Below are 17218 nucleotides of genomic sequence, written 5' to 3' on the forward strand. Positions count from 1 at the left end.
TAGTCACCAGCTTAACTGCCCTCCTAAATTAGCATCCGCCTTGGGATGGACGGGGCTTTGAAATCTTCTCTCCTCTGCTGAGAACTATTCTTTAGCCTTAATCTTGGCCACCATTTTAATCTAAGTGTCACGGGAGAGTCTCCAATCATCTCCCACATTTTCCCACTTCCATTATTCCTGTAGAAACACTGTTTGGCCGTATCCTGCCTGCCTCTTAGCACACTGTTTCGTTTTAGCTCCGGGAGCGAGTTCCACTAGCGAGAAGGGGTGTTGGGAGAAGCCAAAAAACCCAACTGCCATCAGGGCTCGTAGCTGGGGAATAATTTTATTAACAAACTTCAGGGAGTTTTACTTCGTGGCATTTATTTATCCCCGTTTCTCGATGCAAAGCGCTCCTCCGTACCTGGGGATCCGGCACCGGCAATATCGTTCCGCAGTGGGAGAGACCCGGCAACAGACCTGCAAATTACAGCCGCTGCCGGACCTTCGGCTTTTTGAGGCTGCTGTTGGGTCCGTGGAAATATCGGGGTGTTGGGCAGGCGGCGTGGCTCAGGTGTGAGATGCAAAAGTGCTCCCCAAACCCGGCAGCGCAGACGCCGCCGTTGCAGTGCCCCAGTCTCAGTGGCTCTGACACAAAACCACCACGGAGAATCTTTTTGAACACCTTTTATTTAATTATCTTTGCTGGGAAATGAAATCGAGAGAGAAAAGAGAGGGGAGGAAGAGACAAAGAAATGGAAGCTGATGTGTCTTTCTGAGAACTGGGGGATGTGCATCCGTAGTGTGTGCGTGCCCTTCCTCAGCCTGAGCATCATCTTGCAGGGAGCCGTGTTGGCTCCGACTCCGTTCAGCCCCTCCATTAGGCTTTTTGTGCCGGAGCAACAGGGAAAGCCAGTCAAAATCTGCAAACTTGGGTGCAGATTTCTCCTCCTCAGCACTGGAGCTTATTTCCTCGGCACTTCAGCTTGAAATAGAAGCGGTAGGATTTATTGTAGGAATCCAAAGCGCGCGCGAAGCACGAAGCCACCGCCTTGTCGCACAGGCAGGTCTCTCTCTTGCACCAGCTCTGCTCATTACCTGGGGGCAAAAAAACAGTGTTCTGTGGGCGGCTTTTCCAGCTGCCATTGGCGATGGGATCCCCTCGGAGCACCCCAAATGCCTGGAGCTGCCCGGGGGAAGCACATGAAGAAGCATGCCATGGTGTTTGTCCCCTCCAACCTGCCCACATCCCTCGCGGTGCCCGTTTATTTCTCGTACGCTGCGTCGTCCCGTACGCACCCGACCGGGTGTCAGGCTGGTTTCATCCCTGAGGGGGATGCCCTCCTGTGCACCCTGCTGCGGGGCTGGGGTGTCACGGGGAGCAGTGCTGGTTCCCCACCTCCACGGGACCCCCTACTCAGCGGTACTTACCGCAGATGATGTCTCCGTTGCCGACGTCGAAGTGGTAGGGGGTTATCAGGGGGATGCACTTGCTCTCTCGCAGCTTCCTGTAGCAGCAGTCGTGGGCATGGCAGCACCTGCCGGGGGCACCGTCTCAAACTGCTGTCCCCCGAACCCTCCCTCACCATGCTTGGAAGGTAAAGGAAGGTCCAGCTTCAAATTTAAGCAGCAAGATGTGGCTGGGGAACGGCGTAAAACCCCCTCTCGGAGCACATCAGTGCCAGCAGGCTGCCAGCGAGGAGTTTTTTTAGGCACTTAGGTTTTTTTGACCCTTCCAATCCAAACCATTCTATGACACCCCACACCAGAGGGACGTTTTTCCAGGTACTCACCGGTCGGTGGAGTCCACCGGGGTCCCTCTGCCCCCGATGCCGCAGAAACACCCGTACCAGCTGTAGGAGAGCAGGGCGCTTTTCCCCGTGGTCGATTTGATCATCTGCTCCAGCTCCAACACGCTGCCGCGAGCCGGCAGCAGCCCTGCGGAGAGGCAGAGGGACGGGCTCGTGCCGGTGCGGAGCGAGGAGGCAGGCAGCATCCCCCGCGCCTCGCACCGGGTGGAGAAATTAAATAAGTCTGTCATTGCTGGAAATACATGCTTTCAGGCATGTGAACCATGAGAAATCCCAAAAAAAAAGCTCCTCAGGATTATGTCTGGTTTCTGCAGCTACCTGATTTGGTCTGGCAGAAGATATTATCACTCTCTGTACAGCCTGTGCCACGCCTGCATCTTGCAATCGGCAATACCACGTTGCCAGGATCAGCCCTGGGCTTGGCACAGGCAGGAAAGCAGGTGACAACAGGCTCCAGGGCCTCTTAAAATAAATATGGATCTGAGCATCCCAAAGCCTCGCCATCATGAAGATCTCCAGGACTACAGCAGTGCTACACGGAGCATGAAAGAAACTGCAAAATTTAAACAAAACCCCGAATTGTGCACAAAGACCCTGGGTTTGTACATCTTTTTTGCCACGCAGACCAGGTCCCAGCCTGGCCCGGTGAAACCGGGGCACTTACCGCAAGCCAAGAGCACGGCAAAGAGGAGATTCTTCATCATCGGGCTGGCCCTGGAGGAGGAAACCATGACAGTGGGCGATGAGGAGCACCCCGGGGCCAGGACAGACACTGCCGCCGTGCCCACACCAAGGGCATGGAGCCGGTCAGGTGCGCCCTGGCAGCACCGCTCGGTGGCATTAACCTCACCGTGGGTATACAGCATTGTGAAGGTACCACCATGCCCGAGCGCTTGCAGCTGACACCCAGTGGGGCCTTTTGACTCCAGTTTTGGGATGTGGCGCTTGGCAGGGACGTGTACAGGGACATAGTGGTTGTCCTGCCCGGGGCTGATGGAGAAGCTCACCATCTGCAGCCCCCCACCGCTGCCCCCCAAGCTGTCTGATGAAATAACAGGGCAAGAAAATCCCCCCCTCTCCTTACCCCGCCTGGACCTCGCAGCTCCAAGGCTGCCGGCTTAGTGGGTTCACTTTATATAGATGGTGAGGTCCACCCCCTCCTCTATCTGCGCTGACGGCACTATTCGTCGCGGAGCAGGTCTCACCGAGCGGCCCCTCGGGAAAGGAGAAGGTTCCATCCTTCCCCTTTACAAGGAACAGGAGTTTTTCCCCACAGCAGTGCCCTGCCAGTGTGGCCAGCGGCCACGCTCCGCTCCGTCATCTCGCTTCTGCCCATCGCCCGGGCACGAAGCTGCCTCCGTCTGGGGCTGATCCATCTTCTGGATGAGGCCAGTCAACGTCTTGGCCGTGGTTTGAAAAGCCGTGGGTTTCGGTGGCAGCAGAGACAGGCCAAAAGTGGTTTATGCTCAGGAGGTGCAGAGCTGGCGCCGCTGAGGTTGTTGCATCTGTGCTCCAGCTGCAGAGGTGGCACTTCGGCCACGGTGTCATCTTGAGCAGCTGCTTGGTTTCGCCAACTCATGCCCTGCAACCTCCAGCCTCAGAGGTGGTTTCTCTCGAGTCTTTCCCTTGCAGTTGCTCCCCAGAATCCATGTCCACATCCAAATCCAGCCACGCCGAACGGCAAGGGGAGGCAACGGGAGGACAGCAAACGCTGCAGTCTCATTTCATGGTTTTGTAGTTTTCTTGTCCTGCCCTCGGAGCACAGGAGACTCCGGGAGTGCATGGGCACAGGGGTCTGTGATATTAAACCATCAGCAGAGAAGGCTGGAAACGCCATAGAACCCCGACTCGGAATGCTTTTTGAATACAGTTTATTTGATCACCATAGCTGAGACATGACACAAAGACCCAAGGGAGGCAGAAGACCCGAGGAGATAAGGAACAAAAGCTGCTATCTGCCCTGAGAAACCGCGGGGGCTGAAAGCAAACACGCACACAAATGCCTGTATCGGGCATGTATGCAGGGCTCCGCCCGCAGGAATCGACCGACCGCACTTCAAGGGAAGGGAATCTGGGGAAGGAGGGGGGTGATTTTACCAAAATGGCTCAGGGGTCTGTATTCCAGAAGAAAAACCCCTTCTTGAATTTCTTGAGAGCCGCCAAAGCTGCTCACTGGAAGGGACACCACCTCCGAGGCTGGCACAGATGTCTGTCCCAGGGCTTTCCTTCCCTCTAACCATTTGTTTCCTGCTGCCAAGAGGAATAAAAAGCCATTCCAGCCCGCGAAGGAGAGGATGGGGAGCAACAGCTCGGGCATGCCGAGCGGCTTATCCACGCGCCATCTGCGCAAGAAACCATCTCAAAATGCCACAGTGCCAACCCATGGGCACCACGTGGACGCCCAAACCCCCTGCTTTCCCCATCTGACTTTTAAAGCTGGGACATCCCAGGTGATTAAACATCCCCTTCCCACCTCATCCCCAAAAACGCTTCCATTCTAGAAGATTTTCCCTGTTGTGGTGGTCGCTATCTGCAGTGCTCCTGCAGGTCCTCGCCCTTCGGGGTGGGTTTGCTGCTGGTGGGGCATGATGGCCCTGATCTCCTGAGTTTTTGCTGTCGAGTTTGGCTAAACCTGTGGGAAAGACACTGTCCAGGGAGCCCATAGGGAGACGAGAGGGCTGGGCTCCTGCAGATTTGGGACCCACAGGTGGATGTAAGCAAATCCTCCAGTTTTGAGCCCTCTTTCTCTGCGGAGGATTGCAGGAGAGCGAGCACTCGAAGCTAAATCCTCTTGTCAATCGAGTCACAAACTCGCGGGGAATAAAACCAACTTGTGGAAGTTATTATCCCATTGGAAATACGCAACTTTTCAGCCTTCCCATGGAGCAAACAGAAGGAGGTTTCAGCCCACAGTCTGTTTGCTCAGGGCCTTATTGAAATGCAAATACAGCCGGGGCTTTGATCTCCCAAGCCTTGTCTTCTGCGATATTGCTGAACATCCTGCGGACGGGATGAGCCGATACCCAACTATTTTCCGACCTTCTTAGCGCGCCGGGACGCCTTGATCTTCCCCACCCACAGGGTGGAGACCCCCAGTTTGCCGGTAGATAAGTTATCCGGAGTTATTTATTGCTTCTTTCTTGTGCTTTCGGTGGGCGCCTGGTAGTGGGAGAAGCATCTGGTTAACTGGAAGCGGGTTTAAAAAGGGATTAACGAGGAGAGATGGAAACGTCAGCGTTACGCGGTGCATTCCCACAGTGAGAACTGGGGACCGGTTACAGCCCCGGTGATGGGGCGAATCCTGCTCCCTGCCAGCGTGAACTGGGATACCAACCTTGCGGGCTGCAACTCTCCCGGCACAAAGAAATCTTACAGGTCCTCCGGGGAAGTTGTTTTGTGTCCCCAGATAATCCTGTGCGTAAAGTGTGATTTTTTTAAGGCGTTCTCATCAAAATTGATCGGATTTTGTCTGGGTTTATTCAGCGACAGCTCAGGTGAAGCTGTTCAGACCCTCCGTGGGGAAACTCGTGTCACAGCGGGGTTAAAACCGGGTGCTGTTGTGCCGTTCCGCTGCCTTTGCTGAGGACAAGGCGCAACTTCGTGTTTTTAAACTTTCAGGCTGAAAAACCCCGCGGCTTTGGGTGCCAGCAGCGCGGCTCTGTGTGGGAGGGATGGGGGAACTGGGGGAGCGAGCGCTCCTGCGGGGGGGGGGGGGGACGGGCTCAGCGTGACGCTCCCCGCCGGGTCTGGAGCAGCTGTTCGGGACAGGACCCGGCTCCCACCCCCGGCTCCCCGCGCCCCCGTCCCCGCCACCGTCCCCAGCCATGGCGGCTGGAGGACCGTGACAAGCGGCGCTCCGGCCGGTTCGTCTCGGTGGTTACGGGGCGCTCCCGGAAGCGCGGCGGTCGCCGTGGCAACGCGGCTGTGTTTGCCGGCGGGAGCGGCGGCCCGAGGCGGCAGGTGAGGGGCGGCGGGGCTGGCTGGGGGCTGTGCGGTCCGGGTGTGGGGCCGGGGGGTGTTCCGGGGAGCCGGACTGTGCCATGGGGCCAAGGATCGGGGCTGCTTGCCCTCCCAGGCCCTGGGGTCGCCGTGTTTTGGGCCACCTGTGGGCACAGCCCTCCCTGAGTGCAGCTCCCCATCCCAACCCCTCGCCCGGGCACGCGGACATAAAACGTGCCATGTTTAACACAGCTTCTCACAGTGAACCTCTAACACGTACCGTGCTGAGGCGGTACCGACCCTCGCTCGGGAGGGCACCGCCATAGAGTCATGGAATGGTTTGGGTTGGAAGGGACCTCAAAGATCACCCAGTTCCAACCCCCCTGCCATGGGCAGGGACACCCTCCACTACACCAAGTTGCCCAAAGCCTCATCCAACCTGGCCTTGGACACTTCCAGGGATGGGGCAGCCACAACTTCTCTGGGCAACCTGGTCCAGTGCCTCAGCACCCTCTGTCGGGTTGGTTGTTTGGGGGTTTTTATTCTTTGAACTGGCAGTATAACTGGTGCTGTCTGGTAAAGTGCTTTTCAGAGGACATCCTTTTCAGAGGTTGTGGAACTGCAGCTTGTTGCTTTGGAGTTTATTTGTTAGAGGCCGTACATGAAAGGCACACCTCCCCCCCCCCCGCCCTCCCACAGGCTCCCAGGAAACTCCAGTGAGTCACTTGGGTGGCATGTCCCTGTCCGCAGCTCTGCCGTAGGCTTACAGAGGGACAGATCTCTCCATCTCCAAGCAGCTCACACTGGAGCTGGCCAAGGCACTCCTGTGTTCTGGGACTCTGCCTTGGCGTTGCTTTCCGTTGGTTTGCTGAGTGTTTCCATTTCACGGCGGCGGAGGAGAAATCAAGCATTAAATAATGCATTTCTGGCAAAAGGTTGTGGAACAACCACAGTGGTTGTTCCCGTCTCTTTCTCTGTGTGTTGTGAGGTGGTGGAGCAGCAGCGAGTCCGACTTTATCGTTATTGGAGAATGCCAAGCAATCAGAGTTGGCATTTTTTTTTCCCCCTTCACAAATCCTGCTATGCAAAACAGAAAAGTGTGTGACCCTGTTGCTCTTCTCCGAAATGTTGTTGTGAGTTTGTGGCCCTGGAGTCTGGGCTTTTGGGCTTTGTCCTACTAAAGCACAAGTGGTCTGAGCGCAGCTTAAGTTGGGGAACACACAGCAGAACATAGTTTCATCTTTGATGGAGGTTAATATCGATCGCTGTTACGCAGCTTCTGGTCCCAGGAGAAGTCAGAATGGGTTTCTCCGCATTGAATCAGACATATTCAATCTCAGAGGTCTTCAGAGATTTTTAAAAAGCAAAGTGCAGTCAGTCTTACTCAAAAGCCTACGACGGGAACTTAGTCTTTCACTGCAGGAGCAGCGAAAAGGACAGATCCGTGCTTTGAAGTTCACTCATCTCCTGTTTTCACTGAGTTTCGAGCTTCAGAAAAAAAAAGGTTTCTGTTCTTTCCATCAAAAACTTCCTCTAAGTTGGGAAGAGCACAATTTCCTGATGCTCTGGGTCGACTTTAAACAATTCCTGACAAAGCCAGCACTTACAAATACACATATCCTGTCGGAGTGCAGATCCTTGAAGAGACTGCACGAAGAAAATCCTGTGTAAATAAAGACTGGAGCTCTAAAGTTAGGCCTCAAGGGCAGAATGCCCTTGAAGTTAAGGATAAGAAAACTATGCAGTATGATAAGGGAGTAGTGTTTGCTTAGAGCAGAGCTTCGCTAGGCGGGTACCTGTTTGAAATAAGCTGTTAAATATGACAAGCATATGTATCATCCAATAATGGTGTAGAAAAGGTGTGGTCTCAGGATTATTGGCAAATACTGTCTATATAAGCAATAAGAACTGCGCAATAAACGAGACTTCCTGCAGCTAACTCATATTGAGTCGTCTCAGTACTTCTCCAAATCCCTTCTCCGCATTTTGGCGCCCGAACAGGGACGGGAAAAAATGAGCTGGACTCATCGTTTCACTCGGGACATTTATTACTTGTTTTGAACGAGTGTTATTTTAGCGGAGAAGGGACGGCGACCTCAGGCGGCCCATCGGGGAAAGCCGGGCGGATCTACCCAGGCGGCCTATACAGGAAAGCCGACGATCCGCAGGATCCATTAAGGCGGCCCATCGGGGAAAGCCGTGCAGATCTGCATACAGGCGGCCTATAGGGGAAAGCCGGAAGATCTGTAGGATCCACTGTCGCGGTAAGACGATGGAACGGAACGTTACATTGTCGTTGTTGGGAAGCTTCTTAGAGAAGCGTGGATTAAAACTTGGAAAAAGATATTGGCCCTCCCTGATTGCAGGGGGGTATGCAAAAGATATTATCGGAAACATGAAGAATTAGAAACCAAAGGAAAGAAGAAGTAAGCGACTGAAGAAAAAAAAAAAAAAAAAAAAAAAAAAAAAAAAAAAAAAAAAAAAAAAAAAAAAGCGACAACTGCCTCAACAGGAGGAGGTAAGCGACTGGGAACAATGGGAAGCATGGCTTTAACAGAACATAAGTCTGTAGTTAAAGTGTTGACAAAGTGCTAGAGAAACCAGCACTATTAACAGTTCTGACTTGATAAAACTCCCGGTACTCCTGGTTTGGGTATCAGCCCATGTACCGGAGGCAAGCTCTTCAAATATATACATGACAAGGACTTGGGACACTATAGACGTTAAACTTTGGCGTGCAGCCACCTGTGGGGATGCTGCTGGCCTGGAAAAGTCATCATCGAATCTTTTGATCCAGGGCCCCGAACGAAAGACAGACCTATTGCTTTCCCCCTCTTCCAACGAAGTCGGTACACCGGCACCCCCGCGCCGCGCCGCCCACCGCGCCCGGCGGCGCCCCGGGGACGCCGCTGCTGCTGCCGGCCGGGGCCGCGGGCGCGGCGTTTGTCTCGGCGCTGCTGCTCGTGTGCAGAACGAGCCGCGGCTGGACGGGACGGAGACGCGCGGCGGGCCCCGCTGCGCCGGTTCGTTCGCAGCTGATGGTCCCTCGGCGGGAGGGGGCGGCGGCGGTTACGGAGCGCGAGCGGCCGGAGCTGCGGCAACAACAACAACAACAGCAAGGGGGGGGGCCGGCACAGGGCCGCTGGGTCGTCATCGCCACCCTGCCCCCCCGCCCGGCTGAGGCGAGGGAGGGCTGACCACCCCCCCCCCCCCCCCCCCACCCCCCGCCACTACTACCCCCCCCACCCGCCGGCCGCGCCTGGAGAGCGGCCGCTTGGCCCCGCCCCCCCGCCCGGCCGCTGCCTGTGGCCCAGGTTTTACCACGAGAGAGCATATCGTAACTTGGATCGTCTCGATCGGCATCGCGGGAAATAACTAATTCTCTTCTGTTCCAGCAATTTCAACAGTTAATATAAGTGTTGCAAAACCGTAAACATGCATATTCCATTGTACATCTGCGAGCGCACACCACGCTGCCAGGGCCTATAGCAGAAGGGAGCAGGCGAGCTGAGCCTCTCACGAGTGCAGCTCTGGTACCAAACTCGCTCATGCAGGCAAACATCTTGCATGACTTCTACCATCAGAATGCTGATGCTATTAGGTGACAATTTGGTATAACAAGAGAGCAAGCCCGCTCAATCGTACAATTGTGTAGTACCTGTCAAATACGATCGTGCCACCAGTGAATGGTGTTAATCCTCGTGGTTTACGCTCGCAGGAACTTTTGGCATACACTTCGTATCAGACATATGTATTTTTGTCATCATAAGATATTGAGCATGTTACTGGTATTCTTTACAATCCTACTGGGCAACCGATCATAGAATACACACATGGTACTTTGGAGAATACGCTTTTAAAACAAGAATGATGGGGAAATCTCCCAATGAAACAATAGCTAAAGTGTTATAGGTGTTAAATCTCTTAAATCAAGAGCTAAATATTTTGGGATGAATAAAATGTCACTCATGTCAAAATCAGGCACAGGCAGGGTTACAGCAAGTAGCTTTCCAACAACTGACTGAACTGACTAAGAGAGCATTAAGACGTGTCCCTGATTTTGGGGACAGGGGAGGCTTCCTTTGCTTCCATTCGGCAGGGAGCACAGGAACCTTATGAGCATTTTTTTTTTCTTTGATCAGCTACAAATGGCAGTTCAGAGATAAACAGAAAATCCGGCTACTGCAGATGTGTTGGTATTCCAGTTAGCCATTGAAAATGCTAACACAGGCTGCCAACAAGCTCTTGATCTTATCGGAAATCGGGCAAAAACGATTGCAGATTTAGTAAAGGCGTGTCACAATGTGGGCTTGAAACACTATAAAGCAAAATTTTGGGAACCAGCTAAAATCATTGCAGCTTCAATATTTGCACCAGGAGTTGGAGTGGCACAGGCGTTAACTATACTGAGTAAGTTGGGTTGTTGGCTTACAAAACAAACTAATGCTACAGCTTTTGCTTTATCAATGTTCTTAATTGACAGGATGGTTAAAATCTCTAGTAAAGCAGACATTATATTGCTAGTAGTTCTTTTATACATAGTAATAATCACCCCCTGCCTATTGTCACGCTCCCAGCGAACGGTACAGAGTACGGTTCATCAAGTAATGGTCACAGAAAAACAAAAAAGGGGAATTGTGGCATCATGCACACAGTTACAGTTGGGGTTTGACCTTGATGATTTAAGCCTGTGCTCTTTTCTGAAGTTGGGAAACACCGATAAAGAGGGTGAGAAAGAAAAGGGAGTGTGAACAGCTGGTGCAGGGAGTGTGAGAAGCTGACATGGGAGTTTGGGAAGTTGATATAGAGTGTATGAGAAAATGATGTTTAGTTTAGCAAGTAAAAAATAGCTCCTTTTTAGGCATAGCCAATAGTAAAGTTAAAATAGGTGCGTGCACTATTGTTTGTAATCAATCACAGCTGGGTAAGGGGCGCGTGGACACATCGTGGCTAGAGTAATAATCTATAAAAGCTGCCTATATAACAATAAAGGTCACTCTGCTATCACAAAAGGATTTTGGACACAGACAGTCACAGCTGCACAGCCTCCTTTAACAGTAATCATTAATGGGAAGGCTTTTCTGGCCTAGTTTACACAGGGGCTGATGTATCTATAGTGAAAAATCCTGACTGGCCGCCCTCTCGGCCTCTGATACAAGCCCTGGCAGCTGTGATCAGAGTAGGTGGAACACAGATCCCACAGCAGAGTGCACAGACCTTGTTAGTAGTAGGCCCAGGTAACAAACAAGCTATTTTGAAACCACATGTTTTTGATGTCCCACGTACATTATGAGGTCGGGATTTGTTGAATCGCTGGAATGTGAGGCTAACCTCAAATTTTTAACACACATCACTGATGTCCAGCCCTGACTTAAGCTGGCAAGCCGGTCTGGGTCGATCAGTGGCCATTAAAAGGCGAGCGGCTGGAGTGAGCTCAAAAATTAGTCGACGAACAGCTCAAATTAGGACATATAATTCTCTCCACTAGCCCATAGAATACTCCAAATGTTATCTCAAAGAAATCAGGAAAGTGGAGATTTATGTTAAAAGATTTAAGAGCTATTAATGCAATCATTTCACCAATGGGTGCTTTACAACCGGGTGTACCAAATCCTACTATGATTCCAGAATGTTAGCATTTGATGGTGATTGATTTAAAAGATTGGGTTATTTCACCTTTTTACTTTTTATTTATTTACACCCTAACGATTGTCCTAGATTTGCCTTTTCAGTTCTAGTGCTTAACAATAAACGACCCACGCAACAATATCATTGGATTGTACTGCTTCAAGGAATGATGAATAGTCCTACAGTTTGTCAATTGGTGGTAGATGATGCTCTCTGTCAGGTCAGACAGCAGATCAGGCTCAGCAGATTGCAGGTGCCTGCCCTGACCGTCAACATATTGTGCCTTCAAATACTCCAGCAGGAGTAAATCTAACAGGTTTATGTGCCAATGAATTATGGCAAACTGATATTACTTATATTCAATCATTTAATCGATCTAAATATGTGCATGTAACTGTTGATATGTTTTCTGCCTTTGTTGTTGCTACTGCTCACACTGAAGAAAACCATGGGAGTACCAAAGAAAATCGGGACAGACAGTGATCCAGTATGGTGCCTTCTTACAGGATTGGGGAGTGACTCACACTACATGGTATCCCTCATTCACCTATGGGACAAGTGGTTATTGAATGAATTCATTTAACATCAAAACAAATACCTAAAAAAAAAAAAAAAAAAAAAAAAAAAAAAAAAAAAAAAAAAAAAAAAAAAAAAAAAAAAAAAGGGGCAGTCTTCCGTATATTTCCCCACAAGAGTTAAATTTATTAGGATAAAATTTGTAGGTTGTGCCAGCAACAACCACGCTACACAAACATGTGTTGTTTTAATCTAAGTGACCATGGTGAGTCCATCCACGAACAATTGCAATGGCTTGGAGAGCATTCGGGGAGAATTGTGGTAGAGGATTGTATATTGATATGTAAACTGTTTTCATGTTTTCTTATTGTTTGGTATATTACGTGTGTGAAAGTTGCTTGTATATATGCTTTGTGTGTTTTTCCGATCGGAAGGTGTATGGATTCCACCCGTAGCTACTGGAAAGAAAAGAATTGACTGGTACCAAATTAATGACAAAGAATTACTAACTAGACTTAGTTGTGAGCACGTAACTTTGAAAAAGGAAGCTAGGAGAAATATGTTACAACTTAAAAAATCCGCTGTTGGCCAGCAGAGCACATACCTGGCGGCCTTGTTGCACGCACTGGCCACGCGTGCAGCAACGCCGTGTCAGTGCCTATTTCATAGACTCTGCTGAGGGTGTAAAAGAGATGGCTCAGAGCGGAGCGGAAAGAGGCTGCAGAGCACACTGTGTGGATAAACAGGGGACGCCCTGAAGGTGCCGTGCCTGCCTCTCTTCTCTGCGATGACCCTGCCGACTGACACCCTCCTGCTCAGTGGAATCTTGGATATAGCGGAAATAGTAAAGCCCTCAGAAAGGGAAGTAGTATGCTAGAAACTGCTTTTGCAAGGCTGTACCAAAACAACATGCTAGTAACTGGGGTTGACGGTCTCGTGCACAGGGTTTTCTTCGTGCAAGAAAAGAAAGGGGGATTTGTCGGAGTGCAGATCCTTGAAGAGACTGCACGAAGAAAATCCTGTGTAAATAAAGACTGGAGCTCTAAAGTTAGGCCTCAAGGGCAGAATGCCCTTGAAGTTAAGGATAAGAAAACTATGCAGTATGATAAGGGAGTAGTGTTTGCTTAGAGCAGAGCTTCGCTAGGCGGGTACCTGTTTGAAATAAGCTGTTAAATATGACAAGCATATGTATCATCCAATAATGGTGTAGAAAAGGTGTGGTCTCAGGATTATTGGCAAATACTGTCTATATAAGCAATAAGAACTGCGCAATAAACGAGACTTCCTGCAGCTAACTCATATTGAGTCGTCTCAGTACTTCTCCAAATCCCTTCTCCGCAATATCCCGCCGTCTCTGACTCAGCTGTTACTGAACCGTAGGATTGCTCCTGCCTACACGGTGATACACCAGATTTATTATTAGCTGACATGCAGCACAAAAGTGGGAGCTGTAGGGAGATTAAGCTCTCTAGAAGCTTTCGGACCAATTCCTGTAACTTTTCCCTCTGCTACCCCGTCCGCAGGTGCCTTCAGAAGCAATGGCTACAGCGGCTCTTCTGAACTCAGCACCATCTTACCGCTCCTTCCCTTCAAGCACAGCAGCCGCTTTCTCGTGGTCAAACGCCGCCAACATGCACGTCACGAGGCCAAAATCTGCCAAAGGACGCACAAGACCACGCTTCAATTGTTCCCAGAGCATGGAAGCCTGTCCTTGCCGAGTGCCACCTTCCCTGCCACCAGCAGCTCCCCACCAAACAGTGAAGAGCCGGAGAGGATTGTTCACAAAACAGGCATTCCCATCCGGCCACGTGTCTCCCGGGGAAATCCCAGAGCTCCTGCAGCAAGTGCCTTTGAGGACCTCCTCTTCCCTGAACAGGTACAGGGTGCTCCCCTCCATTGGCCAGAAAAGTGTCGGGAGCGGTGCTGTGGAAGCGGTGGCTGAACAGACCGACCAGCTGAAAGTGAGTGGTGGGCAGGAGGACGCTCCGAAAACCAAAACTCTTTCTGGAGAACAAGGATCTGCCAGCGTGTTGTCAGAAATCGATATCCCCGATGAGGAAGGCTCACATGTGCAATGTTCTCCTGAGAAACCGGGCAGGAAAATGAGACAAGAGAGCCCTTGGATGTCAACTCTAAGTTTGGAAGAGCCACTGAAAGAAGAGTCGCAATTGCTGCTCGCTGTTCGATCTCCCTCTGGTCGGAGATTTGAACATCATTTCAAGCCCACTGACACTCTCCAGCTGGTCCTTGCCGTGGCGGAACAGAAAATGTCGGCCACGTACAAACACTGCAGCGTTGAAACGATGGAGGTGCCCAGAAGGAGTTTCTCCGACCTTACAAGGTCCCTCCACGAATGTGGGATTCTCCACAAGTCTGTGCTGTGCATCCGACAGAAGGAGCAGCACGATGCAGATCTTTAGGTGCACCCAGAAGCCACCACGCCGCTCTAGGTCATTCTGCTGAGTGGGATGCATTATTTCTTCCAAAAAAAATGAAGTTCTGATGTTTCCTGGGCCCACTGCTTCATCTGGCCATTGTCCAAAAATTCCCCTTGGAGCAGCCTTGTGTATATGTGTTGAAACAGTATTTCAGGTGCACAGACCCGCTACATAAGTCACATCTTTTTTCACCTGTGCCATCACAAATTGCTTCCTGAGCGCCACCAACTTTTGGCCTTTTTGAAGTTGTCAGTTTTCTTCTTTGAAGACTGAAGTTTCCGAGACCTCTCCCCTCGTCCTTGTCTGTATTTCTACTACTTCCCAGAGCGGATCCGGATGCGGAGGCATCTCTTTGGGAAGGCAGAAACGGAACTGTTTCACTCTGGAGGACCATCTTCAGCAGGTTATCATCATCCTAAACATCTCAAGAGTGACTGAAAAGATGATCAAACCTGAAAACCATCTGGAAATAGCAGTAATAAGATGTTAATGGAGTATTGGCAGGTATTAAATGTTAAGACCGATGGTGATACACCTATGAGGGCTCAGCTCTTTCTGGATAAGCTCAGTGCAGCTTCTAAGAGTGTGACTTCATCAGCTTTTTAAGAACAAATAGTTATTATTTTGGCTGTGTCGGTGAGCAGCAGGATTTTCTACATAGTTTTCCCTCTCTCATTGAACTGCTGTGATCCATAGGTAAGAACAGATGGATAGTTAAGATGGGATGTTACAAAATACTTCCCTTTAACACCTTGACGCTGAAATGAGTTAGTCCAAGAAAGCAAGTGCTGCTTTGAGAATTTTTAAATAAAAATATATTAATTGCATTTGACTAAGGAATTGGCTCAGGCAGTAGACCCTATTTTACTAAACCATCATTAAAAAAGGCCGGTAGGGTAACTTGGAAGGTTTTAGATAAAAACAATGCACTTGTGCTAAAAAAAATAAAAATCTTCTAGGTTTCTAATGGAAATTCTTATGGTTCAAAGGCAATAATTCAATCTACTCAAAAAATGGGCCACTTGCCACACAGGTGAGCTAGTTTCAATACTTTGAGGTAAACCCACCGTTTTATCTCAGCCTAACTGCTGAGATAAACAGCAATTGTAGTGGAAAACAGCTGCTGGCCTTGACCAAGAGCCTTGCATCTCCTTCTAAAGGAAGTGTTCAGGGTCCAGCAGCTGGATCAAAATGGTACCTGATGAAACAGTGTTACCTGCAGGTGATGGTGATTGCACAGCAGCAATCCCAGCGTCTTCAGGGAGACCCACATACCGAAACACATGGGTGCCTTCAGTCAGACCGCAGTGGGGAGCCAAGTATTTCACTTAGTTTCGGGAACGGTTTTCTGTGTTTCACTCAGCACTGGGTCGTTAATTCCTTTTTTCTGCTTTTGTCTATACAATGTTATTGCTGAGTTTCAGAGTGTTTCCAGACTGTGTGGTGGTACACCAATAAAACCTTTTAGGCTGTGACTTCACATGATTTACGTGAGCTGGAGGCTCAGCCATCGCGTCGTGAATTTGATGCCAAATAGCTCAGGGACTGTCCAAATCAGACTTTTTAGTCAGCTGCTGTCCACACCGCCTTCCTGGAGTTTGTACCTTTGTCCTGTGTTAAACACAAGATTGCAGAAAAAAAGGAAGCCCTTTGGCTCAGCAAGTGCCAACAACGAGACGCAGTGGCCACCACGCAGGTTTCGGAGCGCACAGTGGCCGACGCTTTCGCCAAGAATGGAAGAGTAAGAGCAACTTGCACCGCAGCGGGCAGCACTTCTCCTGCTGGAGGAGATTCCTCCTGAATATCCCCGTCCAAGATAAAGCTCAATGAGTTTGGTCCTCTAACAAACTCCCCCTGCTACAGTGTCCAAGATGTGCATTTTAATTATTTCCTTTTCTAAAAACCATGTCAAGTCTCAATCTATCCAAGCACAGCGCAGGGAGAACATCTCTTTTCTCTCCCTGCTTCTCGTCCCCTCAAAAGTCTTGTGGGGAGGCAGGGGAGGTCCTAGCAGCAAGTCTGGCACAAAAAGCACTAGGGGAAAGAAGAGTATTTATCTGACCTCATTTATAGCGTGGTATCCTTAAAAAGCTTCCCTGTGAGAAGCTTTTAAGAATTTCAGCACTAAATCAGATGAATTTCAGGCTGTCACAGGGTACTTTGAGGTCATAAATAGAAAACTCATCAGGCCTCCTGGCTGGGAACATCCTTACCTAAGGCTTTCAAACAACAAAATGTATCCAAGCAAGAAACAAACGGAGGCGTCCTTCAGTATGTGTTCTTTATTCCAATTAAAAGTACATTAGAAACAGCACACAGGACCAGCAGCAGCTTTCATGACAATTCAACCCAATACTCTGCTGTCACGAGGTCATTCAGCTGTACTATTCAAGGAGGTGATTGAAACAAGTCTTCCACTCGACACGCAAGCACTCACTCACCTGCCACTTTAAATAGGTTTCCAACAGAATAAAAATAGATACACCCCAGAATACAAAAAGTTTAATTTTAACAGTTTTTTTTTCTTTTCACTAAAGCCTTTATACAAATTGATAAAAGGGTGCACGATTTCCTAAAATTTTAGGTACATTTTAAATGAGCCTTTTTTTACTTGGTAAAAGGATCCATGTTCCTGTCTTTGAACAGAATATGATGGCCAAAATTGCAAAGAAAATTCCTAGTTAAATTTACAATTTATACATTTGTTTTGAAGTGATTCCTGCACCGAGTAGCAGGCCCATGGCTGCTCACGCATGTCCCGTTTTCCCCAAAAAAAGAGCTGTGCACCCTTATCTAGTTCAGGAGCCTCCTTCTCCTGGAAACCGGGCTGGGGGGGGAACAACCCACAGGCTTTCAGAGTGGTCCCAACTGAACTACAAGCCCGAGCACAGACATTGCAAATCATTC

At 49.9% G+C, this 17218-nt stretch overlaps 2 protein-coding genes across 2 annotated transcripts; one reads left to right on the plus strand and one right to left on the minus strand.

The window, feature by feature from the left end:
• Positions 1 to 931: 931 nt before the first annotated feature.
• Positions 932 to 2491, minus strand: LOC104374300 (phospholipase A2, membrane associated-like). Its single transcript, XM_086625481.1, has 4 exons — positions 2455 to 2491; positions 1773 to 1917; positions 1411 to 1517; positions 932 to 1077 (listed from the first exon to the last, which is right to left on the minus strand). The coding sequence occupies exons 1-4, from the start codon at positions 2489 to 2491 to the stop codon at positions 932 to 934; spliced, it is 435 nt and encodes a 144-aa protein (XP_086481607.1).
• Positions 2492 to 13411: 10920 nt separating this feature from the next.
• UBXN10 (UBX domain protein 10) lies at positions 13412 to 14293 on the plus strand. The gene has a single exon (XM_009992535.2). The coding sequence runs from the start codon at positions 13412 to 13414 to the stop codon at positions 14291 to 14293; it is 882 nt and encodes a 293-aa protein (XP_009990837.2).
• The last annotated feature ends 2925 nt before the right edge of the window (positions 14294 to 17218 follow it).

Source organism: Tauraco erythrolophus, chromosome 23 (assembly GCF_009769465.1).
Source record: "Tauraco erythrolophus isolate bTauEry1 chromosome 23, bTauEry1.pri, whole genome shotgun sequence".
In the NCBI taxonomy this organism is placed as follows: domain Eukaryota; kingdom Metazoa; phylum Chordata; class Aves; order Musophagiformes; family Musophagidae; genus Tauraco; species Tauraco erythrolophus.

Bases quoted from the DNA above. Each gene is read 5' to 3' on its own strand.
- LOC104374300 (XM_086625481.1), bottom strand. From the start codon at position 2,491: ATGAAGAATCTCCTCTTTGCCGTGCTCTTGGCTTGCG. The intron at 1,918-2,454 runs GTAAGTGCCCCG...GCCTCTCCGCAG, and splicing joins TGCCGTGCTCTTGGCTTGCG to GGCTGCTGCCGGCTCGCGGC. The intron at 1,078-1,410 runs GTAAGTACCGCT...TTTTGCCCCCAG, and splicing joins CAACGGAGACATCATCTGCG to GTAATGAGCAGAGCTGGTGC.
- UBXN10 (XM_009992535.2), top strand. From the start codon at position 13,412: ATGGCTACAGCGGCTCTTCTGAACTCAGCACCATCTTACCGCTCCTTC.